This window comes from Biomphalaria glabrata, chromosome 8 (assembly GCF_947242115.1).
Source record: "Biomphalaria glabrata chromosome 8, xgBioGlab47.1, whole genome shotgun sequence".
Lineage (NCBI taxonomy): Eukaryota > Metazoa > Mollusca > Gastropoda > Planorbidae > Biomphalaria > Biomphalaria glabrata.
This window is the reverse complement of record NC_074718.1, coordinates 10,043,715-10,070,766: the sequence shown is the minus strand read 5'-3', so window position 1 is coordinate 10,070,766 and position 27,052 is coordinate 10,043,715. Positions and strand designations below refer to the sequence as shown.

The 27,052-nt window shown below is 37.2% G+C and overlaps 1 protein-coding gene across 1 annotated transcript; it reads right to left on the bottom strand.

Moving 5' to 3' along the window:
- Window positions 1–862: 862 nt before the first annotated feature.
- On the bottom strand, window positions 863–25,194 carry LOC106065560 (periostin-like). The gene is made up of 16 exons (XM_056038068.1): window positions 25,067–25,194; window positions 22,740–22,834; window positions 21,866–21,961; window positions 20,386–20,606; window positions 19,396–19,582; window positions 18,480–18,581; window positions 16,562–16,681; window positions 16,334–16,474; window positions 11,836–11,961; window positions 10,218–10,334; window positions 7,594–7,689; window positions 7,090–7,310; window positions 5,282–5,468; window positions 3,059–3,160; window positions 2,125–2,244; window positions 863–1,160 (listed from the first exon to the last, which is right to left on the bottom strand). The coding sequence occupies exons 2-16, from the start codon at window positions 22,813–22,815 to the stop codon at window positions 1,018–1,020; spliced, it is 2,055 nt and encodes a 684-aa protein (XP_055894043.1). The 5' UTR covers window positions 22,816–22,834; window positions 25,067–25,194; the 3' UTR covers window positions 863–1,017.
- Window positions 25,195–27,052: the final 1,858 nt, after the last annotated feature.

Sequence of the window (27,052 nt, the reverse complement as noted above, 5' to 3'; positions counted from 1 at the left end):
GATCTACATAAGTAGCCACATCCAGGGCAAGTATAACCATTGTCCGAGGGTGGTCGATTAAGAGTTTCCTTTCGCCATGTGCATCTGTCCTCGGCAGCGGGTTTTCTTTTGATCTCATATGTGTATCCCCGCGGCCTTTGTTATTGACCTCCAGCTGTCTCGTTCTGAGGCCACGTGAACCAGGTGCTCTCTTCTATGTCAGATAAGGCAAGCTGCGACTAAGCTGGTATTTATAGCATTTCCGTGGGGCACCTCTGTTACGTCGACCACCTATTACCTCACAAAAAAAAAAGACTGTTTTTGAAGTACCTTCGTCCCCTATATGGGATACGTGCCCTGGTCAGCTTAACTGTCTGACCATAAGACAAATAGCAACGCTAGAGGAAATGTTGTAACTTAGACTTATACTTAGGTCCTCCCGCGCCGTTCGGCGTATTGGGCGGCAAGCTGTCTCCATAAAGATCTGTCATTGGCAATGTCTGAAGCCTCCTCCCACCTGGTGTCCACTGTTCTGAGGTCCTCCACGAAGGTATGACGCCAAGTTATACGAGGACGTCCCTGTTTGCGCTTTCCTCGTATTGGCCTCCATATCATCGCAACTCTTGGTATGCGTAGTTCATTTTGTCGTAGAACATGTCCTGCAAACCTCATGCGACGCTCTGTCACAACCTCACTAAGTGTCCGACTCACAGTTCGGCATAGGGTTTCCTTGTTTGAGACCCGATCTGTGTAACTTACTCCCAAAATCCGTCTCAGCCATTTTTGTTGAGCCACATGTTATATCACCTTCTTCAAATCTGCATTGGTTCTGATTCATTATCTAACATAAAACTTATAGAGAATAAAGACAAAGTTCACATACTTAAATATGAAAGTTTTAATAGAGTCTTCTCTCTACAATCGTAACAACAAAGACATGGACCAAATATACCGTAAGTGTGGATGCAACATCAGCATTCAAAAGGGCAATAATTATAGACTTCTAGGCGTTGTAGAATGTGCAATAGTAGGTAGGAGTTATCCCACGATGATGCCCTGATCTTGGATGCGGACCAAAACGTGAGTTGGAATCAGAACGGTGTCAATGACGTGAATGACTCCGTCTGTGGCAATAAGATCTTTCACGAGAATCTTGGCAGTGTTCACGTTTAACGAGCCGTCTGTGGAGTGAAATAAAAGACATTAGCTCAATAGAAGCATAAAGGATGGTCACGTCGTGTACGAGTGGCAGCATCACGTGATCTTCTACATGCTATACTTTTTTTTTACAAAACGTATATCAACTCATGCTGTCTTTGTGTAGTACAAATTTTGTACACGTTCTTTTTCTCACCTACCTTTCACGAATAGAGTTAAAACTTTGCACAATTATCCAGTGCCGATGACGACACATGGGTCAAGAAAAAGATTGACCAATGAAATAATTGATCACTGGTAAATAAATAAATTTATTTTAAAAAGTAAAGGGAAGATAAATCTTGAAGTATTGAGACATAAAAGGTAGTAGTTATGGGCTCATTTCTTCTACACAAGCTTTAAATTAGCTTGTCAAATACGTACAGTCATTGCATGTTTGTAGTATACAGTTTGTATACAGTACTCCAAAATAGAGGTAGTTTTTTTTCAGTGATTAATTGTAGTCAATAAAATACTCAGACTCTTTTGCAAACTACAATAGCGCGCACAGGCTCCTAATTATAAAATGATGCATAGAGACCAAGGAGGCACTTGCCTTCGTAACTGAGAGGGTCCAGGGTTCAAATTCTGGTGAAGACTGGGATTTTTAATTTCGGAATATTTAAGGCGCTTCTGAGTCCATCCAAATCCAATGGGTACCTGTCATTCGTTGGGGGTAAAGTAAAGGTCGTTTGTCGTTATGTTGATCACATGGAACCCTCGTTAACCGTGAGCCACAGAAACAGATGACCTTTACACCATCTGCCCTATAGACCGCGTGGCGCGAAAATGGAACATTTCTGTCTATCTGAGACCAAATGTTAATTGTTGCAAGCACAGCAACTTTTGAGGTAAAATGGCAAAACGCCATGAGAATACCCAGAAGAAACAGTAAATATGCTACTGCCCAGAGTGGGAACATGCAGACGAGTTGGAATGTCAACTCACCCGCTGCCTGGAGGAGCATCAAGTTGTCATGGTGATTGTCAGCTGAAGGGATTGTAACTCCGTGTATCATGCCGAGACTGAACAGAGTTATCGTTCTTACCACATGGAACCTGAGAGTCTCTGAAAAAAAAAGGACGATTTCATAATCAATGCCTCTAAATGTGTAGGTCTAAATGTGTAGGTCTAAATGTGTAGGTCTAATTGTGTAGGTCTAAGTGTGTAGGTCTAAATGTGTAGGTCTACGTGCAGCGTGCTTTGAACGTTTCTGTGACACGTTTTAAAAGACATTGAAATAAAAGATTTCCAGATGATAATTTGTTGCTGTAAATGAATTTTACACTTGCAAGTAAGGTGATGAGAACGTGTGCATGATAGGATTGGATTGATTCAGACAGAGAAAGATGGAGAGGGAGAAAGGAAAGATGTAAAGGGACAGGGAAGAGGAAAAAAGTAATGAGAGAAAAATGAAGACAGAGAAGAGAAAGAGAATAAAGATGAAGATGGAGAAGGGAGAGAAAGATTTAGAGTGAGAAGAGAGAGAGAGAGAGAGAAAGATTTAGAGTGAGAAGAGAGATAGAGAGAAAGATTTAAAGTGAGAAGAGAGAGAGAGAGAAAGATGAAGAGAAAGAAGGAAAAGAGAAAAGTGAAGAGACAGAGCATGAGAAGGAGATTTAAGAAGAGGGAAAAGACCAGAGGTGCAGGAGAGAAGGTAGTTATGTCAAGAGTGAGGACCAGTGATCTGGAAAGCGCGTCGTGTTATAAAATGAAGAGAGAGAAAGGGGGGGGGGAGAAATAGAGAGATAGTTAGAGAGAAGTGGTAGGGAGAGTGAGAGAGGGGAACATTCAAACCTCCCATTTGATGTTGTTATTAGTCTGTTGTCACACTAATTATATAGCTTCCTATCAACACAAGTAATTGAACCAGATCTCTTACCAGCCAGGTCTGCGGGATGGCTCTGGAGGTAGGACATGACGTTTCCACTCAGTTTGCTGAAGGCGTTATTGTTTGGTGCGAACAATGTGATGTCCTTGTCGGCTGCCACAAAAAATTTGGAGAAGTCCATGTTACACATTTATATATCTTTAAGAGTTTAAAACTACATCATGGGATATGAATGAGATAAAAGTCTGGACACAGATATGAGCAGGCTGTTGTCAATCACACTGCAATAGTCACACCCCATTAATTCATCGTACTTTTTGGTTATACAAAAAAAAACCTGCAAGAATCGATATATTCTGAGTAAGCCCTATACCAATGTACTGTATCTAGCGATACTGTTAAGGAACCCCACATTGATACCTGCACTATATGCTCTATCTATGCTCTTTACGTAAGTTATATTCATGCTTGCACTATATATCCGATCGATACTGTTTACGCCAACAACATTGATACCTGCACTCAGAGCCGCATCTAAGGGAGGGCAGCCCAGGGGTGCTCCACAAGAAAGGGTTCTCCAAAAAAGAGAAAAATACAAATCTATATTTCGACGATTCAGAAACTTAACTTTTTTTTTTTTTATCCTTTTTTTTTCTGATTTCATTTTGACCAACAATACTTTAATCTTACAGTTGGCAACACTGTCGTGGGAAACGTGTCCGCTTAGAGTGTCCTCGTTTTCTAGTAATATACTTCAAATTAACAAAATAAAATTGCGTAAACCCTATTTTTTAAACTAAAATATGCATATTAGATAATATAATTTTTAAACGAAGGAAAATTAAATATAATTTACAAGTACTTTATTTTATAACATGGCATGCTTTTAGATATTAGTTGTTGTGGTTTTTTTTAAAGTGTAGATTCCTCTATAAAATTCTGCACCGGGGCTTCCACAAACATAAATCCGGCCCAGCCTGCACTAAATGTTCTTTCGATACTGTTTTGGTTTACAGCATCGATATATGCACTATTTGTTAAGTCTAGAAAGTGTTGTTAATTTATCTCTATATAACCCAGAAGCACAAACTGGGAAATCTGAAGGCACTATTTGTTAAGTCTAGAAAGTGTTGTTATTTTATCTCTATATAACCCAGAAGCACAAACTGGGAAATCTGAAGGCACTATTTGTTAAGTCTAGAAAGTGTTGTTAATTTATCTCTATATAACCCAGAAGCACAAACTGGGAAATCTGAAGGCACTATTTGTTAAGTCTAAAAAGTGTTGTTAATTTATCTCTATATAACCCAGAAGCACAAACTGGGAAATCTGAAGGCACTATTTGTTAAGTCTAGAAAGTGTTGTTAATTTATCTCTATATAACCCAGAAGCACAAACTGGGAAATCTGAAGGCACTATTTGTTAAGTCTAGAAAGTGTTGTTAATTCATCTCTATATAACCCAGAAGCACAAACTAGGAAATCTGAAGGCACTATTTGTTAAGTCTAGAAAGTGTTGTTAATTTATCTCTATATAACCCAGAAGCACAAACTGGGAAATCTGAAGGCACTATTTGTTAAGTCTAGAAAGTGTTGTTAATTTATCTCTATATAACCAAGAAGCACAAACTGGGAAATCTAAAGGCACTATTTGTTAAGTCTAGAAAGTGCTGTTAATTTATCTCTATATAACCCAGAAGTACAAACTGGGAAATCTGAAGGCAATATTTGTTAAGTCTAAAAAGTGTTGTTAATTTATCTCTATATAACCCAGAAGCACAAACTGTTAAATCTGAAGGCACTATTTGTTAAGTCTAGAAAGTGTTGTTAATTTATCTCTATATAACCCAGAAGCACAAACTGGGAAATCTGAAGGCACTATTTGTTAAGTCTAGAAAATGTTGTTAATTTATCTCTATATAACCCAGAAGCACAATCTAGGAAATCTAAAGGCACTATTTGTTAAGTCTAGAAAGTGTTGTTAATTTATCTCTATATAACCCAGAAGCACAAACTGGGAAATCTGAAGGCACTATTTGTTAAGTCTAGAAAGTGTTGTTAATTTATCTCTATCTAACACAGAAGCTCAAACTGGGAAATCTGAAGGCACTATTTGTTAAGTCTAGAAAGTGTTGTTAATTTATCTCTATCTAACACAGAAGCTCAAACTGGGAAATCTGAAGGCGATCTCGATTACACACGATGAATTCAACAACACATACACACAAACATCGACTCCCTATTCAAGGCGCATTGTTAGTCTTTTAGTTTCTACCTGTGAAAAAGTTCAGTAGGTTGGAGGAGATGACCAGCCCGGTGAAGGTGCTTAGGTCAGTTCTGTTTAGTGCAATTTGCATGATGTTTCCAGGGGCAGCGACAAGGACGCTGTCAATACCGTGGGCGAGGCCGTGAACGATAGGGATGTTCTTGACTGTAATGTTGACGCCATTGGCAGTGACAGTCTAAAAGTCAGCGAAAAGACATAGATAAAAGTAGTTGTACTAGACAAAGTAGAAGTATGGCATAGGACGGAATGGCTACCTAGCCCAAGGGGAGTCTATGAATGGCTACCTAACTTAAGAGGTTGAGGAATGGCTCCCTAACTTAAGTGGTTGAGGAATGGCTCCCTAACTTAAGGGGGTCGAAGAATGGCTACCTAACTTGAGAGGTTTAGGAATGGCTCCCTAACTTAAGGGGGTCGAAGAATATCTACCTAACTTAAGGGGGTCGATGAATGGCTCCCTAACTTACGGGGGTCGATGAATGGCTCCCTAACTTAAGGGGATCGAGGAATGACTTCCTAACTAAAGAGGTCGAGGAATGGCTCCCTAACTTAAAGTGGTTGAGGAATAGCTTCCTAACTTAAGAGGTCAAGGAATAGCTCCCTAACTTAAAGGGGGGTTGAGGAATGGCTCCCTAACTTAAGGGGGTCGAAGAATGGCTACCTAACTTGAGAGGTTTAGGAATGGCTCCCTAACTTAAGGGGGTCGAAGAATATCTACCTAACTTGAGAGGTTTAGGAATGGCTCCCTAACCTAAAGAGGTCGAGGAATGGCTCCCTAACTTAAAGTGGTCGAGAAATAGCTCCCTAACTTAAGAGGTCAAGGAATAGCTCCCTAACTTAAAGGGGGGTCGAGGAATGGCTCCCTAACTTACGGGGGTCGATGAATGGCTATCTAACTTAAGGGGTTCAAGGAATGGCTCCCTAATTTAAGGGGTTAGAGGAATGGCTCCCTAATTTAAGGGGTTCGAGGAATGGCTCCTTAACTTAAGTGGGTCTATGAATGGCTACCTAACTTAAGGGGTCCAAGGAATGGCTCCCTAATTTAATGGGGTCGAGATTAATTGCGAAATCTTTTCACTCAGATACGTCTCCGCCAACGTTTAACATATTTCTAAAAACAGAAAGAGTAAAAAACAATATAACAATATTAAACATATTTAAAAAGTACACATGGCTTCTTCTACGAAGAGAGTAACGTCTGTAATTTATAAGATAATATTACTGTCGCTGTAAAGAAAGGTTAAACAATTTTTCTAGCAATTAAAAAAAATATCGATCATTTAAAAAAATGGTTCTAACTTTTATTCCATTTCTTTGTGTTATTCCAGAATGGACTCGCGACAGGCTCAGTTATGATACCGCGAGCTTCCAGAAACTTTCGGGGACCCTTATATAAGCTAGAGAGTGAGAGAACGCTAAATCTTAGATAAAACCTTTCGGCTCTGTACGAACCAGTACAGTTAAGTGAAACCATTGTGCAGTCGTTTTCGTTACCTGTGTACTGTAAACAATTTTTTGCTTGTGTACATCGATGGATGGATTGATGGATGGATAGACAGGCAGACAGACAGACCGAAAAACAGACAGTTAGATATAGATAGATAGATAGATAGATAGATAGATAGATAGATAGATAGATAGATAGATAGATAGATAGATAGATAGATACATACATACATACATACATACACACATACATACACACATACATACATACATACATACATACATACATACATACATACGTACATACATACATACACACACACATACATACACACATACGTACATATACTTACGTGAAGCACATTGTAAGTGTTGATTCTAACTTGATGATTGTTGATAGTTTTCAACAGGACATCCTCCATTGTTCCGTGGATACGGAGGTTTGTGTTTAAGACCACATGGGAGTTGACCAGCTCGGTTATTTTGGCTGGGTCGTTCTTGATAGCTTCAAAAGCATCCGGGGACAGCTTGGTGAAGGCATTGTCGGTGGGCGCGAAGACAGTAAAATGAAGAGCTGAAAAAAAAGACACTTTGAGACACATTCGAGTTTCAAAGACATTGCAGACCTTTACATCATTGGCACTATAGACAGTAAGGTCTAAGATGGGTACCTTACTATATTTTACTGTCAATACCGGTTCGAAATGTAAGTTTATTGACATGAATAGTTAAATAGTAATGTTATAAATAGCATTGAAACATTTATTGATAGCGAAAAACGTTTGGAAATATGTTTCTTAAAAACGTCATAGACAAAACCCTTGACGCTGATATACAGGACTAGAATAAACACTTACAAGAGTTGATTTGGGGCAGCACGCCAGACTTGGTCAGTAGGTCGATGAAGACAGTGAATTGTCCAGTTGATGACAAACCAGCGATTACATCTGGAACTGAAATGATAAGCGATAATTTAAATATAATTCTAAGCATTCAGAGAACAGCACCAGGTAGAAGAAGTAGAGGCAGACCGAGAAAGCGATAGGACCTCTTGATATAAAGTTTAAGTTAGTGTTTTCTGACTGTGGTCAGTATACAGTTTAAGTTAGTGTTTTCTGACTGTGGTCAGTATACAGTTTTAACTAGTCTTTTCAGACTGTGGTCAGTATACAGTTCAAACTAGTCTTTTCTGACTGTGGTCAGTATACAGTTTAAGTTAGTGGTTTCTGATTGTGGTCAGTAGTTCATTGTCAGATTCTATTGCCTTTGTGATCTAGTTTCAAATGTCCTTGTGTGTGATGCGGTCTTTGTATGTAATATCTAGGATCCTTCCATGGCCGGTCTTAGGCCACTGCAACCTATGCGGTCGTAGTGGGCCCCGCGCTTTTATAGGTCCCGCGCAAATTCAGGGTGTAATTATTAAATTGCAAAATATATACGAAAAACTTCTGGAAATCTCCTGAATTTATTAAAATCTCCTGAAAACTCTTTAAAATCTCCAGAAAAATAGACAAAATTGTCATTTGTGGGGTGTCATTCATTGCGGAAAACGCCAATCATATGCGTAGTAAAAGGAAAAAAGGCACTGTCAGCTTTCATGTAATAATCGGGCGAATTTATACCTTAATCGGAAGTTCCAATACTTTATTTACTTTTATAGTCACTAGCATATAAATATGCCATTGGATACAAGTTTCGTAAAGTACAGATCGCAATTTTTAACATAGTAAAGTCAATTTTTATTTCTTATACAAAATCTTAATTTTCACTTATTATCCTTATTCCCACACAGAATAGGCCCCGCGCAATCAGTTTCGCATAGGACCCGCAATTGCTAGGACCGGCCCTGGATCCTTCTTTAGTCTATAGGTTCTAAGGTAAAGGATCCACCTCTTATATTTGCATTAAGCGTCCAAGATGACCAAGCATTCTGTGGCCATGACCAAGGAGCGCGTCAGTCTGACTTGTAAACCCTAGGGTTTGTTTGTAAAATGTTTTACAAATTTCGGATGATCCTTCAGAGTTCAAGATAATTTACATCGTAGTCCAAACCTCCCGCAGGACGACGGGAATGGGAGCGGGCAGGTTTTGAACCCGGGACCATTGATAAGTCTGAACAACAGTCCAGCGCACAAACCGCTCGACCAGGCTAACCCTATTGTATTACCAGTTTATCTTCAGCTAAGCAAGTGCTGATGTGGACTGTGCAGTCAAAGTTAGTCGTTGAAGCTTAATTCCTTCGTCTGAAAGGAGGCTCATGGGTATTTAAAACCAGGGCCGGACTTTAGTATTGCGTGGATTGTGCGGTACCCAGTCTGGGTAGAGATATGGATAATAAGTAAAAATTATAATTTTGTATTAGAAAATTAATCCTTCTTTGCATTTTATTCATTCTTCATTAAGGACAAAATCACGATCAAATTAACTTTACAAGCTTTACGTGTATTAAAGTCATATCATGAAAATTCTGTTTTCTACATAGATAACTCTAAAAAAAACAAGATTGCCATATTGTTCAATCTATCTTCGTGAACTGTTGACCTCAAGAAATTAAATGACACCCCAAAACGACTTTTTCCCACCTAATAATAATAATAATAAGGATTGTCTTCGAGTCCGAAGATTAGTGAGGAATGCAGTATTTCCCGTGGCTGCGCAGCCTCAGCCGTGACCTACATATTTAGCCACATACTGGGCAAGCATAACCATTGTCGCAGGTGGTCGAATTAGGTTTTCTTTTCGCCATCTGCGTTTGTCCACGGCAGCGGATTTTCTTTTGGTCTCAAATGTTTATCGTGAGTGACCTCCAGCTGTCTCGTTCTGAGGCCGCATCCAACCAGGTGCTCTCTTCTATGTCAGCCAAGGAAAGTTGACGCCTAAGCTGGTTTTTGAAGCGTTTCCGTGGGGCGCCTCTGTTACGTCGACCACCTTTTAGCTCACCAAAAAAGACTGCCTTTGGCATACGTTCGTCCCCCATAAGGGATACGTGCCCTACCCAGCGTAACTGTCGTACCAAAAGAAGTCCATCTATACTATCCTTACCTGCGTTCGCAATGACATCACTTTTTGTAGTGCGGTCAGGAGATTTCCATTTCCTGAATAATCAAGAGGGAATTTTTTAATTGAATAATTTACACCAAGAATTAGCGCGGGGCCTATGAAAGTGCGGGGCCCACTGCGGCCGCGTAGGTTGCAGTGGCCATAGACCGGCCCTGTTTAAAACCTATGACACTTTTCAATAATCGTTTCGATTTGAATGTAGATAGAAAGACTCGTCTCGTCGACTGACATCTACATAGTTTTACGATCTCTGGATATAGAAACGCTTCCTTTTAGTTGGACTTGTATAGAGACATATAGAGACATGTAGACATTTCTTATTTTAAAAACATCCAACTCTAAAATGTTTGTTTGTTTGTTTGTTTGTCTAAGTCTATTTATAGTTTACGTTAAGTGTCTGATTGACTTATAATTAACTTACATCGTGGAGCCGTTGTTGCCGTCACATGTGTAGTAAGAGTGGTCAGTGTTTGCCCCTGGCAACTGATTCCACTAATCAGGAATGCTAAGAAAAACCCAATGACCTTCATCGTTCGACCTTGAATTATTATTTTTTTTGTGAAAATTAAAAAAAAAAATAACATGAATAAAAGTAAACATATTTTTAAAAAAAATATCCATTATACAGATTACCAAACTTTGCGATTACTTTTCTCTTAAAATTTAATCATTGATATATTTTTCAAATAGAAAATTTCACATTTTTTTAAACAAGTTCTACACTAGACATCTAGCCAAAAGCGGTGAAGGATACATTTCATTTATGTGTTATTTAGTTATTCGATGAACTATATATCAGACCAAATAAAATGTCTTATTGTTTCATGATCAAACATAAGACTTTGGCAATGTGTATCAGATTTTTATATAACGATCACGATTTCATGACCTTAGTACAAGTAATGCATGCTTATCAACGAACAATACTAGCTAGCTGAATAGTGGGTAATTGTAAAAGGGGTCCCAGATCTAGACTCTTTATATTTTTTTGAAGGTATATAATTTTGTATTCAGTTACTATTTCAATAAGAATAAAACACTAGACAATCAAACGGCGTCCAGACATTATCGAGACATTGTAGATTGTTCATTGGTTTATACCCGCCACAATTTAAGAACTATGAGTTCATGTAAGAGTCTATGTACGTTAACAGAATTAGATTAGTTTTTATTTTGTTAATCACAAAGTTTGTAGTTGTCAAGACTTAAAATAGTTAAGGCAACTCTTCAATACTAATGAGTTATGTTTTAAACGTTTTTGTACTCTGATATTTGAACCTGTTTTTATTTGGGGAGGGGGGCATGAAGGTTGTTACTTTCTTTTATTGTTTTTCTTTTTGATTCAGTATTTTTGTAGCTACATCAATAGCTTATACACACGCCCAAAGGACAACAAAACAAGTCGCAGTGGTCATAATGAAATGTTCCACAATATCAGCTTCACCGGAGCCAACAATCTTGTCTAATGGACCTCATTCACCAACCGTAAAGAAACAACATTTAGCCACGTGATTCTATATATCTTCTATACAAATTATGTAATCCATAGTGTCTGTCACGTGATACGTATTTTTCATTGTTTTATCAATATTATGACGTGGCTAAACGTGTTTATTTACGATTGGTGAATGAGGTCCATTAGATACATAGAAGCGATCAAAGCAAAAGAGGCGAGGGCAAGGAACTTCTATCATGAGTAAAGATTTAGTAGACGACCAATATACATTTCTCAACTTAACGCAGGATAGTTTTAGAGCCTAAGTCATGAGGTAGACCAAGGTCTTTAGTGAACGCAATCCTTTCATTACCCACCGTCTCATTCATGAACTATATTTCACTGCCTCTAGTCTACACATCTATCCAGCTTTCATTTTTCTAAGCCTTAGCCTTTTTTTTTCTTTTTAGTGTATATTCACTTTTAGTATATTGATACAAAAAAAATAATTCTCTGGGACCATGTCGACAAATATAGCCTTGATTACTATGTATCTCTGAGACAAACACTAATGTGACATTAACTGTAAAGTAAATAGTCTTACCTTCTGTTGTAGAATTTGAACTAAGAGCGATAGTTTTATTGACCTGCTTTTTAAACGCCGCATTTAAGATAAAGAACTTAGTACATGTAGACTTTTTTTTCTTTTTACTGTGGTTCTCAATACTAAATCATTCTAGCCTTTCAGCATTCATGAAAGATAAGATTGTATCAGAACAAGAGTCTTAATTAGCATGTACACAAGTTGAACACAATTAAAAAACAGAGAAAACCACTTAGTTTATTTAAACAGGATGATGTTTACTTCCATTCACATTATTTGTCCAATTTTTTAAATGACATATTTTCATCAATGGCGACAAAAATATATAGCAAGTAAAGTAAAGTTCCCCTTTCAGACCTTGTGCTCTAAGGGCAGATGATGTAAAGGTCATCTATTTCTGTGACCTACTGTTAACGAGGGTGTCATGTGGCCAGTACAACGACCAACCGTCTTTACTTTTCCCAAACTAAAGTCAGGTACCCATTAAAGCCTTGTTGAACTCAAAGGCGCCCATAGAGACCCGAAATAAAAAATCCCAGTCTTCATAAAAGAAGTTTTGATAAGCTTTGTTTTTAAAAGATGTGTAATAATGTTTGTGTACTATTTAGCACTACAGAATCACATGTTTAAGCACTTCCGTTTGTAGCTCGTTTGTTGTTGGTTAGTTGGTAACATATAAAGGATCCTTGATATTGTTTGGTTTATAATAAAAATCACCAATTAGATTACCAATTCAACATCCGTATATTGAAATCTTTTTAAATAAAGGAGTATTTAACACTAGTAATGGAATAATTTGTTATTTTCTTGACTTAGCAAATATCTTGTTGGCCGCCCCTGCAGATACGTTCAATCTGATTGGCTTGTGTGACACTTAACGGCTTGACGGATACGTTCACTAAATGCTGGGTCCACAAGTGAATTGGGTTTATTTTATTGTGAATGATGGCGGTGTTCTACCGAGTCTGATGACATGCTTAAAAAAAAAAAAGATTTGAATTATAAAAGAAATGACTATTGGAGAAAGATTAGCATTAGCCATGTGTGTATCTGTGCAGTGACCAGGTGTGTGTGTGTGTATCTGTGCAGTGACCAGGTGTGTGTGTGTGTGTATCTGTGCAGTGACCAGGTGTGTGTGTGTGTATCTGTGCAGTGACCATCTGTCGGTTTTCAAGAGATAACGTGGATAAAAAAATGGCCTCGGAAAAGTCAAAGATTTGAATGAATCAACAGAAAGCGAACTAAAAGACTTGGATCTATATGGAAAATACAATTATGATTTCTTAAAGGTTTAGCAATAGTATAAATTAATCTAAATGTGAAATTATTTGGTCAGACGCACAGAGGGGGAATGGATGAGTCAGATACTGGGACAGAAAGAGAGATACAACAAAAAAGAGAGAAATATTGAGAGAGACACCGATAACAGTAAAGTCAGGCGTACCTCAAGGAACAGTCTTAGGTTCACTACTATTTTTAATTTACATAAACGATTTACCAAATTGCATTACTTCAGGAACAAAAGTCAGATTATTCGCAGACGATTGCATAATATATAGAACAATAAAAACAACACAAGACACAGATATTTTACAAAGAGAATAAGATGAATTACAGAAATGGGAATCAAATTGAAGTATGTCTTTCCAATCAAAAAAATGTCAGTAATTAAAAGTAACAAAACAACTAAAAGAAATTAATTCCATTCATCTTATTCATGGCAAACCAGTAACACAGACTAAAAACGCAAAATACCTAGGTGTTATAATAAATGAAAAACTGTCATGTAATCCACATATTGATGAAACTATAAAAAAATCAAACAAAGCATTAGGGTTTATTAAAAGAAATTTCTATAAATCAAATAAGAACATAAAACTAAAATGTTATTTCACCTTGGTTAGGCCAATAATAGAATATGCATCCTCTGTTTGGGACCCCTCAACTGAAGAAAACTTCAAGAAACTGGAACAGACACAAAATAGAGCAGTGAGATTCATAACAAAAGAATATTCACATTTGACCAGAGTAACACCTTTAGTAAAGTCACTAAACTAAGAAAGCCTTCAGAACAGAAGTATTAAAAGTAAAGTAGCAATAATGCATAAAACACTGAACCATAATTTTGAAATACAAAACAAAATTTAATAAAATACTCTGAAAGACACAAAGATGACTGTCAAATTCCCATCCCATATGCTAGGACAAATTTGTACAAATACTCCTTCTTCCCTAGTGCTATTAGAGCATGGAATGGGTTGTCTGAGCTAGCCAGGAAAACCAGTGACTTGGCGGAGTTTAGGTCATTGGTTAACATGCATGACTGAATGCATGACGTGTAGGACGTAATCATCTTCTTTTTTTGAAGTAACGTCTGTATTATATAAGATAAGACAGAAAGAGAGATACAAAAAAAAAGAGAGAGACAGAAAAAGAGAGTAAGAAAGTAAAGTTCCCCTTTCAGACCTTGTGGTCTATAGGACAGATGATGTAAAGGTTATCTGTTTATGTGGACTACGGTTAACAAGGGTGTCATATGGCAAGCACAAGGACCAACCGCTTTTACTTTTCCCCAACAAATGTCAGGTACCCACTAGAGCTGGGTGGACTCAGAGAAGCCAAAAATTCCCGAAATTAAAAATCCCAGTCTTCACCAGGATTTGAACCCGGGACCCCTGGTTCAGAAGCCAAGCTTAATTGCTCAGCCACCGCGGCTCATAGAAGAAGAGAGACACACAAAAGGAGAGAGAGACATACAGAAAGAGAGAGAGAGAGAGATAAAGACAGAAAGAAAGAGAGACACGGAAAAAGAGAGAGACAGAAATGGAGAGATAGAAAGAGAGAGAGAGAGAGAGAAGGTAAGAGATGAAATAAAGAGAGTTAGATAAGGAGTTTCAAGAAGAAGTGGATTAGGAGAGAAACACAAAGAAATAGATGGGGGCGTAAATGATACAGAATTGTAGGATAGAGAAGTTTACTTAGAAATATAGAAGTGGGCAGAGAAACAGATAGAGACAGAGAGAGGGAAGGGGGGTGATCAGGTGTCCTACCGAGAGAGAATTGTAAAGAGAGGCAGTCAATAGTGAGGAAAGTCACACGTAAGAACTCAGAGACATATTTCAATAAACATTTTGTATAGAAGAGAACAAGAAACAAGTGTATCTGATAACTACACAATGTAAGAGTTTATCACGAAATAAAAAACACTTGTATAAAGTGGTGAGCAGGGAGGGAAGATAATCCATGCATATCATTATTTGTGAGGTAATCTAAAATTGACTTCCCTTAATTTCCAATTACTAATGAGATATTGGTCTTTGCACACTTAAGTTGGTTGGACTTTGTTAAGTCATTATTATTTTGGTGAAATTCACACATTACACTTTTTACAAAGATTTTATCAATTAACTCTGTGTGTCTGTCTGTCTGTCTGTCTAGTAAAACAATTGCACTCGTTATTTCACCCACACCCAATCTCGGATCAAGTTGAAATTTTAAAAAAATATATATCTTTTGTACCTAACAATACAAGAATCGATACAAAAAAAAAAAAAAGTTAAAAAGCTATTGGCAATTAATTATTTTGTTGTTTTTTTTTATCAAACAAGGGAAGAAATCGTACTTGACAGTTGTTGTGTAATACACTGAATTAGACCCCCTTAAAGATTTTGAGCCCTGAGTGAACATTTCTATGCACTGAAAGGGTGATCACTGTAAATTTGATTGTATATCCCTGTCTTTACTTCCCCTTTCATTTCCCAAACTGGTCAAGACAAGCGAAATTACAAAAAAAAAAAAAATTAAAAACTTATTTATAATAACATGTATTTATTACTCCTTGTTTTGAATTATTCCAAATACAATCGTGTACCTAATGGAGACTATTTAATCGACTATTCTTCATATAAGCTTTTTTTTTAAATTCTGTTTTCTGTTTTTCCTATTTTTTTTCAGTGTATTATTTATTTTTTAATACTTCAGTTGTATAACTTAACCTTTGACCTAGATAGGGGCAGTAACCCTTGAGGGATTATGGGCACGACATGGCCTCAATTTCGATGATGTGTCAAAAAAAACCAAAATATCAAATATCCTATCATATATCCATTTTTTTTATTCATCTATTTTATTTTGCTATTCTATTAATGTATTTCCCGTGTATTAACTCAAAGTCTAGTCGGAGTTGAAGACAATTTGTAACGATTAAGCAAACCAATCTACTTTCTAGAGAAAATTTAATTTTCATTTATTAGTTTTTTATTATACACTGCTAAGAAGTATCCAAAAATTATTTAATTGCTTAAAAAAATAAATACTGTATTAGTATATCATCAAATACTCCATTGTTTATGGGTGGAATTCCCTTTTACGAAAAATCTCCAGTAAAAGAAAAATCAACAAAAGTGTATGTAGAAAATTCAAGAATGTTTATAATGGGTTAAATTACAAGTCAACATTGAGTCATCTGTTTGCCCTGGTCCTACAGGAGGGCTAGATTAACCTACGACGATGGACTGGTCGCGGATAGCCACAAGAACTCTTGGTGGAATGAGGACATCGTCAATGATGTGGATAACCCCGTTGATGGAGCTAATGTCTTTCTCAATGATCTTCGCCTGGTTGACCCTCATACCGCCATCTGGAAAGAACAAAAAAATAGGTAAAACAGATGACGTGTGCTACAAGTGTATAGAGACATTTGGAAGACCTGGACAGGAGGACTTACTGTCATCTTCTAGTAACATCAAGTAGTCATGACTGTGGTCAGCAGACTGGATGGTGAATGCGTGCTTCATTCCAAGACTGTACAGGGAGTATTGCTTCACGTAATGAAATCTCAGGACATCTGGGGGGAACCAAAAGCACGACTTTAAACAGGTCATTAAACATGATCAGATATTTTATATTCAACAGAACGCGACTATCTTATGGGGAGGTATCCCTGAAAATCTTATTTTTGTTATTTCTGAAGCTAGGCCTTTGAAATTTTTTATGGTAACATATAATGAAAATCTAAAATAAATAATGCTAAAAAAAATATTTTTTTGAATGATGGTTGCCATGGTAACGGCGGCCATATTGTTTATTGTATACAAATTAAAACTCTGAATTTTGTAAAAACTATTGATCAGAAATACATGAAATTGAATTAAAAGATAAGAAAAAAGAATCCTCTAAATTGATACAACGTCAGAATTAAAGATTTAAGTATGTTAAATTTTTTACAAATTTTTGAATTTTTAGTATTTTTTAGACCTAAAAAAACAGGATAAATATTAATTTAAAATACTTTAAAAAAAAAAGTAAATAAAATATTGAAAAAAACTCATTGTACGAGTAAAGTTAATGATGTCCTTAAGAAGCGTTTCAAATTTCATCAAAATCTATCAAGTAGTTTAGGAGAAATTTCTAGTAAAGCACAATGACATGTGCAAAAACTAACATTTTGAGAAAAATGACTTTAAAGTATAAATTTTATTAAGATTTTGTCTCATAGCCCTTACAAAAACATTTAAAAAACATGTTTTAGACACAGATTTAAGCAATAAAAATGATTGTAATGTAAAGAAAAATGATTGATCTACTTAATTATGTTATTAGTTAAAAATCGATATCTTAGACCTAAAACTCAATTTTCTCTAGGGATACCTCCCCTTATCTTATAAAATACAGACGTTACTTAAAAAAAAGAGGATGATTACTTCCTACACGTCATGCATCTAGTCATGCATGTTAACCAATGACTTAAATTCTGCCAAGTCACTGGTTTTCTTGTCTGGCTCAGGCAACCCATTCCATACTCTAATAGAACTAAGGAAGAAGGAGCATTTGTACAAACAACGTATAATATCTTTAACAGTATCCACTGAGGAATATTATGAAGCTGCTCATCCTCCTGGCAAGTAACAAGAAACTTGGAAAAATTAAAGGCCTTCAATGTCCTCAAGATGTCTTAAAGATGTCTTCAGGATATATATATATATATAGCTTTTATATAGAGCTACTTTCATGCTTATAGCATGAAAGAGCGCTTTGGTCCAATCTCATTTGTGGACCAGTGGGGGAGGGGGTATCTAGGGATTGGTTTTCCGTGCTGCCTTTAGGCGCTCAGTAAACACAACTCTGCCCGAGTCGGGTGTCGAACCTCCAGCCCCCTTCTAGGTAGCCAAGCCAAGCCAAGTTCAAGCGCACATAGCCTCTCGACCACGCTTCCTGCTTCAAGATGTCTTCAAGATACCTACAAGATGTCTTCAGGATGTCTTCAAGATGTCTTCAAGATGTCTTCAGGATGTCTTTAGGATGTCTTCAAGATGTCTTCAGGGTGACAATCCTTTAGTTTTGGCTGAAATAGTTCATTAGCGAACAAGTCCAGAAGGCTGCCTGGTCGTGCGGTTTACTGGCTGGACAGTTGTTCAGACTTATCAATGGTTCCGGGTCCAAACCCTGCCCGCTGTCATCCCCCGTCGTCCAGATGGAGGACTAGGAAGTAAATTACCTTCAACTCTAAAGGAACATCCGAAACATGTCAAATAAAAATTTTACAAATATTTACAGAAAGTTCGTACATTCTTCCTACAAGTCCAGCAGGGTGTGTAACTACTTTCGTGTGCAAGAACCAACTACACTCATCAATATAGACATACCCGTGAGATCAGAGATGTGGTTGTTTAAATAGTCAAGGGTCTCAGCACTGAGTTTCTTAAAAGCATCATCCGTGGGTATAAAGAGAGTGGTCGAGTGGTCCGCTAGAAAATATAATGAAAAGAACAAATAATTTTAAGCGTAAAATAAAAAAAGTGGCTAAGCCAGGGGAGGTCATCTACTGAAGCTCGGAAAGCTATATAGTGCTGTTTATTAAGTTAATATGACATGTCATATAATATACACTAAGTTTCAAAGGTTCAGAAGCGTAGCTAAGAATTTTCCATCGTTTGGGGGTCCAGGGTCGTGACCTCTTTGGGGCCCCCTGCATTTTGCGTGATATTTAATTTTTGATGTGAAAAACACTCATTTGAGGTTCCCCTCAAGTTGGGGCCCAGGGGAATTTTCAAATTCTGACCTAGCTACGCCACTGCAATGGTTATTGGCAGAAAAAAGTAAAGAACATATGTCGAAGCACAGATAAGTCCTGAGGAGGATTCGAACCCTGAACCGACTCCATGTACCACTATAATATTTATCTAGAATCTAGATCATCCGGATCCCCCCATCCCCCCCCCCCCAAAAAAAAAAAAAGGCATAGCTGTTATCTGATTTCCGCATTGCTATACGTTTTTTACCGTCTCATAATGATAATCCTGGTAACTTAGTGTTGTCATTAATGTATGTAACAAAATATGTAGGTCACAGCTGGGACTGAGAACTGAGTAGGCACATGATGTACTGTATTTCTCCTTAATCTTAGAACTAGCTTACTATTATTATATGTTGCTTTTCATGTTTATTCATAATTTGTTTCAGAATGGAAAGCTTCAAACTCTATATATGTTTCATCATGTTTACGTGTGAACAAATAAGTCCCAATAAAACATACAGTACTTCTATATCAAACTAACTTACAGGTGAAGTAGGCTGTCTGATTGGCCTTCACCAGGAGACTCTCAAAAGTTGAGATGTCCGATCTAGTGGTGCCCAGGTCAACTACGTTTCCTGTAGGTGGTTTCATGACCCCGTCGATGCCCTGGATGTAACCATGGTTCACTGATATGTTTCTGATAGTTATGTTGACCCCTTCAGCGGTCACAGTCTGGAATAAATAAAATATTTAAACACATTTTTAAAAAAAAGCTTATCTAAGGGGAGTAAACTTGAATATATTGTCGTATATCTCAATACTGCAGGAATAAGCTCCCTTTTATATAAAACATATCAACAACCTCAACGAGGAGTGGCTCAACCAATGGGCAACAGGAAACACAAGGCAGAGCCATGTACAAAGAAATAAACATGCCTAACAAACAGGACAGTATTGACTTCCTCCCCCGCAAAGAGCAATCTACAATCTTTCAACTAAGGACAGGACACACACCTCTGTTAAATTGCCATCTTAACAAAATAAATTCCACACAACTACCCCTTTGTAGACACTGCGCCCACCCTTATGAAACCGTAAACCATATTATTTTTTGAATGTCCCTTCCTAACCCACCTTAGGCAGACCCTACTTCCTCTCAAGCCCAACATAACCAACACCCTGTACGGCAGTGCTGAACAACTGAAGAAAACTGCACACTATTTTTCCTTGGCACAGTCTGCAATAGAGCTGACAGCTCAGCAGCAAAAAGCTCTCAAAAGCTGTGTCTTAGATTATGATCAGGAAAAAGTCGCTGAAATCATTAGTTGAAATGAAAAACACATGTTTAAAATGGCTTCACTATACTATTAACTGTGTTTAGTTGGAATAATGGGTTTAACAAACATAGAAGCGTCACAATAAAAGGGTGAGAAACTCCAATATTACTTTAATTTTTAAGTCAATTATCTTCCCTTTACTTGGACGCTGTGCCTTACAAAAGAAGCTCATTTATAGTCATAATTTGACCTACATACATGTACAAGGCTGTAAGTGTTGATTCTAATTGGCAGTTGGGTTGAAGACTTCAGGATGCTGTCCTGCTGGCTTCCGTGCACGTGGTAGGAACTGTTGAGTACCACGTGATAACCAATCGTTTCTTTCAGTTTATCCACATCCGCTTTGAGAGCATCCAAGCTGCCGGCCGGAAGTTTGGCGAATGCGGCGTCCGTCGGGGCGAAGATTGTAAAATGATTGGCTGTGGAGGCCCATGGTATTTATAATTGTTACACAATAGTAAGTTTAGGTTGGATGTTAACATAATTTATGTCAAGTTTCTGGTTAATGCATGCGATAAACGACTTTGTAAAAATTGTTTTCTTTAAATAAATGTTCTCCTTACAAATTTTCTAGATTTTTTTACCTGACGAATGATCAAAGCATTAAAACCTTAACAGCGGTATATCGAAGTAACATACTCTACCAATCTATAAAATGCTTCCAATAATATGTGTCATTAATAGCCTCTGACAAACCAGTCTTTTGCTTATACTATTAACTAGTTTTAGTTGTGAAATAAGTCTAAATAAGTTATGGAGAAACAGGTCCGGCCCTAACAACTGCGGAGCCCTATGCTAAATGGATTGTGTGGGGCCTAGTCAGGGTAAGGATAAGGATAAAAAGTGAAAATCAAAATTTTGTATTCGAAAATAATTTCTTCTTGGTATTTAATTAATTCTTTACAAAGTACAAACTCACGATCAAATTAACTTTACGAGCCTTGCGTGTAGCGAAGTCATAAAGTATATCATCAAAAGTATGTTTCCCACATAGATCACGCTCAATAGCAAGAATTGCCAGTTTGTTTAACCTATCTTCGTGAGTTGTAGACATCAAGTAATTCTTGATTACTTTGAAGCGCGAGAAGCTTTTTTCATTAAATGTATTGTATAATGCGTTGTTGTTGTTCTTTTTTTTTTCGAGCGTAAGATTGGAGTTTTCCATATTGAGTGACAAACCAAAATGACAAGTTTGTCTATTTGTCAGGAGATTTTTTTTTTAATTTTCAGGAGATTTTAATAATTTCAAGACATTTCCAGGATTTTTTTGTACACTTTGCAATATTAGGAGATTTGCAGAAGCTGCTTGAAAATCAGGAAGCCACAAAAAACATGTTTTAAATTATAAAGGTTTAATTAAATAATTTACAGTGGCCTAAGGCCGGCCTGTGGAGAAAGATGGACTAACATTCGAATCGTAAGAGAAATGATTTTGGATATCTTGGGCTTTTCATACAAGAGTATTTTTGACAAATTGAGGAACAAGCCATCGGAAGTAGCCGTTTCTTGAAGCTATTATGTAGATGGCAGAATTTTAATGTAGTCCAAGTCACGTGTTTCTATGAATAACTTTTCGCTCCAAATTTCTAATAGTGTCAAAAGAGTTTTTAAAATAATGTTAAGTTGGCAACTATTTTGGTTGCTAGGTTACGATTGCGTCATAAAATATACAGCTTACTTTCATTGATCTCTTCCAGCAGGTCTGTGGTCTTCAGTAGCTGGTAGAAAGTTGTGAAGCGAGAGTCAGCAGCCAGGACATCTTCCACGTCTGGCACTGGGTGAAACATGTGTGGTATTGTTTAAAAGTGATCAATTAAATATCTGCCTATTGTTCTCTAAGGGGAAACTGAGGGAAAATCAATTTAGAATAAAAAAGCTTCTTCTCGTGTTACTACCTGTACTAGTACTAGGTGTGTACATATAGCTGTTCTAGTATATGTCCCATGTTCTAGTGTATGTGAAGTGTCCTAATGTATGTAAAATATCCTAGTGTATGTAATATTCCTGAGATATGATAAATGTCCTAGTGTATGTAACATGTCCTAGTGTATGCCACAGCGTGTGACAAGTTCAGGGGTATGAGAAATGTCGTAGTGAATGTCCTTGTGTATGAAGACAGGTCCTAGAGTATAACATTCCTAGTGTATGTAACATGTCCTGGACAAGTCATTTGTATATGGCATGCCCTAGTCAATGAGATGTCCTAGTGTATGTTATGTGTTCTACTGTATGTCATATGTCCTAGTGTATGTGACATGCCCTAATGTATATAATATACTCTAGTACATGTAACATATCCTGGGGTATGAGATATGTCATAGAAATTGTTACATGTACAAGTTTCTGAGACATATCCTATTGTATTCTATATGTCCTAGTGTATGTCACATGCCCTGGTGAATGAGACATGTCCTGTGTATTTTACATGTCCTAGTGTATGTCACATGTCCTAGTGTATGAGACATGTCCTGTGTATTTTACATGTCCTAGTTTATGTCACATGTCGTAGTTTATGCGCCAGTCCCAATGATTTATACACCAACTTGACTTACAGGGTGGAGCTTCTGTGGTCTGTGCAGAGCCTCGTTTTAATAGTAGGACAGCAAGCAGCAGATAAATACTTTTCATGATTTGCTGTTTCTACGGGCTATTTCGAAAAAAAAAAAAAAAAAAAAAAATCCATTTAGTCAAAACAGTATAGTGAAAGAAATTTCTTCTTGCGTTATTATTGATGTACATGCAAATTAGTATAACTAGTTATATTACAAACTTTTAACAATGACTTTCTAGAATGTTATATGTTCTGTTTGGTCCGATACTGATACAGATTCGTTTATAGAGAAAATAATTGTCATATTGTTTTTAATATATGTCAATATGCTAACTACATTGATTACAAAGCCTTGTGTTTCTGACAAAGTTGGAAGTGACTTTTTACTTCACCACTTCTTAAGTTTTCCTGCACATTCTGTAGAATAACTAACATCTACGTAATGCAGTCTAGAAGACGCTAGACTATGGTTTAAATAGTTGGTATTTATGTTTATATTGTCCGGAACATTTTTAAGATAAAAGACTAGACGGGTCTGTCATTGAAAAAAATTATATCCAGAGCAAATGAGAGAGAGGAATGGAGAAAAAATGTGTATTAACAATTTATCTATCATATTACGTTGAACATAGCATACAGATTTAGACAGTGAAGTCGTAATTGATACTTACTCCATATTTTTAAAACACGACTTAATTGTTCAGATTATTGGCGAATAGAAATAGTCTTCCGAGAAACTTCATTATTATGAAAATAATAATTAAATCAAGGAATGAAAATCTATATTTAAGGATTAAATAACGCAAGTTGATCCGCGCGTAGCATACGCCGCTACTTGCCGGAAGTATTCATGTAGGCAGCGTATTGTCGAGCAGACTGTGCTTCCGTCAGTAAGAACATCGGACAGGACGTCTCCATAGTTATCACAATGTTCGCAAACAAAGCTTACGGTCATCTTGCGAAGTTCGAGAGTAGTTTCGTCAATGACATTTTTCCAGAACTATGCGACTAATAGAAATAAACAGTTACCTGATGCAAGAATGTCGACTACATTGAAAGACCTGTTGACTCCACGAAATATATGTGAAGCGGTGGCCATGGTTAGGAAACGAAAGGCAATACGAAAGGGCAAAAGCAAAACAAAGTTACAGAAAAAACATGCAACTATTCTAAGGACACCAGATATTGACTTTTGTAAAAATAAATACACACATAATTCCCCCCCCCCTCTTTTTATCTGAGCCGTGCTCTCTGTCACCGCGAAAGTTACGAGAGGTAACTCTAGTTCGACTTGCAGAAATAAAAGAGTTATCTTTCCAAGGCTTTTTCATAGTGTCCCGCATGGTTGGCCCACGGATAGAATTATATACAGAGATTTCACAGTTTGGCTGTAGAAGCAGAGTACTCAATAAGCTGGAGCTGACATTGAGCAAATATTGCGCAATTATCCTTACAGAGAAGCGCTGTGACTTCCATCTCTACTGTTTTAGTATCGACGGTAGGCTTCGTTAACTGAACACTCACTTTCCTCTCTGAGTCCATGAATAAAACGTAAAAGAGTAATGTACCCTTTTCACACCTTACAATCTCTAAAGCATCCGCTTTTGATGACCGGCGCAAAATGAGGGCGTCATGTGGCCAATACAACCACCAAACGCCTTTTCTCTCCCCCCCCCCCCATAAATCAGGTGGGGGCGCGGTGGCTGCGTGGTTAAGCGCTTGGCTTCCGAACATACGAATCTCGGTGAAGACTGGGATTCTGAAATTCAGGATTTTTACAGCACCCCTGAGTCCACCCAGCTCTAATGGGTGCCTGACGTTAGTTAGGGAAAGTAAAGACGGTTGGTTGTTATGCTGGCCAAATGACACCCTGATCGTTAACCGGTGGCCGAAGAAACAGATGATCCCATTAGAGTGAGGCGTCTTAAAAATACCGAGGTTTCAAATCAAAATAAAGAGTTTCTCATTTCTGAAGCAAGCTGCTTAGCAACTCTGCCATTAAACTTCCAGAGAATATAGTTAGAATCTATTATATAAAGCAGAAAGTAATGCGTTTGTATGTATGTATGTCCCGCATAGAAATCAAAACCATTTGACCAATCTTGATAAAACAAAGCATACATCTTCCTTAGGTCATGGCAGAGTCCGTGGTGTATCTTTAATGTCCTCCCACAACCTGGGCGCCTTAAAATTACAGAACATACCTACATTTATATCTATGAATGAGCGAAGCGCGTAGACAAATCGGGTAAATCCGGCCTGCAGCTCGCAGGTTATAATCGGCTAGTGATAAATATATCAACACAGAAAAAAAATTGAAGATATTACCTTCAGGAGAAATAAGAATATACAACTAGGCTGTATCGCACAGATCTGTGTAAGTGTATTAATTTAATTTATACTTGAACATACCTTGAGCTGGGTTTTTTTTTTTGTTTTCTTAAGTTAACGTAACATGGACATTTTATCTAGACAATTCTTTGGCTGTGATAGGTCAATAAAGAGGAAGAATCGACTTATCTTTCAGCTGATTGAGATAAACTTTCCGTATGTTTTCATTGTATGCTAACAGACATTACGATCCTAAGGTCATAAAATTTGATGTCTTTGGGTTTAAAAAAAAGAAACAAACTTAGATTGTACTTTTTGAGATGAATACTTCTGAGCGTGTCAATAAAGGGAGTAGGTTGAGTGGTTGGCTTCCGAACCTGGGGTCCTGGATTCGATTTTTCGGTGAAGACTTGGATATTGAATTTCGGAATTCACCGAACTCTGTTTGGTACCTGACGTTAGTTAGGGAAATAAACTGCGGTTGATCGTTGTGCTGGCCACATGACACCCTGCTCGTAAACTGATTGCCAAAGAAACAGATGACTTTAACATCATCTGCCCTATAGATCGCAAGGTCTGAAAGGGAAACTTATAAAGGTTGTGTCAATAAAGCTTGTCCAACAAATATAAGTCAGACAAAACGCATTGTCGTTTTGAGTATCAGACCGGTACATGCAGAAGGAATAAAATCATAGATCTTGAGTATCTTTATCTTTAAACAGCTTGAAATAAAAGGTTATATCGTGTTAACTAAAAAGGTTCTCAAAATCGGTGGGGTCCTTTTTCTCTTATTTTAGCTGGGCTTTTATGCTTAGACCAGAAGATTTGAAGGATTGAATTCCAATGATAGATACAATTGTAATGCAGAAGACAACAGATTTAAAAGCCGGACATTTTCACAATTAAAGAAAACAATGTTTTTCGGACGGAGATCTGGTTACCTTAGACAATGTAGAGTTAAATTATGTCACACTGGAGACTGATGGGCTAGTATAGTAGTAGTAGTGGACAGTGGACCCTGGTCACTGCGTGGTCATAAAGTATTGACAGTGGGGCAGTTAAGGTTGGCTGCGTCCTTCCTGGTGAGTGGCGGACGTCTATATCTTGATGTTCATATGTTTGTTGTTGTTGTTTTTTATAGATTTTTTTGTAACCAATTCTATTTCAAATTTATTCCAATGAAAATAAGACAACACCAATATCAGATAAAGGGCACCCGGGAAATATAATAGAGCGTTTGGTTCCGAACCTGGAGTCTTGGGTTCAAATCTCGGTGACGGCTGGGATTTTGAATTTCGAGGTTTTTAGGGCACCCCTGAGTTTTGTTGTCCTATAGATCACAAGTCTGAAATGGGAACTTTACTTTAATATTTCAGATATATCCTCTCTTTGGTGACGCTTCAACTAAAGAAAACATTTAAACCCGAACCGACAAGGTTTATTACAAACAAATATTCACGTGTAAATTAAGTCACATCTTAAGTAAAATCAATAAATTTGGAGAAAAATACGGAGAAAATATTAAAATGTAAATTAGCAATAATACATAAAACACTAAGCCATTAACTACAAATACACAAACACACTACGTAATAAATACCCAGAAAGACACACAAAAAAAACACATTTATTTTCATATTCTACATGCTACGACAAAGTCGTACATGTGCTCTTTCTTACCACTTGTCACTATAGAATGGAGCGGGTTGCCTAAGTCAGACATGAGAACCAACCAACTAACAGAGTGTCTAATTAGATTATCACATGGATATCTTCTTATTTAAAGGAACATGTATAAGATAAGATTAACTTAAATCTTCACTGAAATAGAAGAAAAAATTAACATTTATTGATGATCCTGGCGGACATTTGATTTCAGAGATTGTTAGCCAGGATTCATTTTTGTCTGTCTGTCTGTCTGTCTGTTTGTTTGTGGTCTGTTATACTCGTTGTTTTTCCTACACCCAATTTCGGATCAAGCTG

Excerpts from the sequence above, each read along its gene's own strand:
- LOC106065560 (XM_056038068.1), bottom strand. The coding sequence starts at position 22,815 with ATGAAAAGTATTTATCTGCTGCTTGCTGTCCTACTATTAAAACGAGGC. Across the intron at positions 10,335-11,835 it reads TTCAAATTCTACAACAGAAG|GTCGAACGATGAAGGTCATT; the intron begins GTAAGACTATTT and ends TAATAATTCAAG. Across the intron at positions 7,311-7,593 it reads GCTGCCCCAAATCAACTCTT|CTCTTCATTTTACTGTCTTC; the intron begins GTAAGTGTTTAT and ends CTTTTTTTTCAG.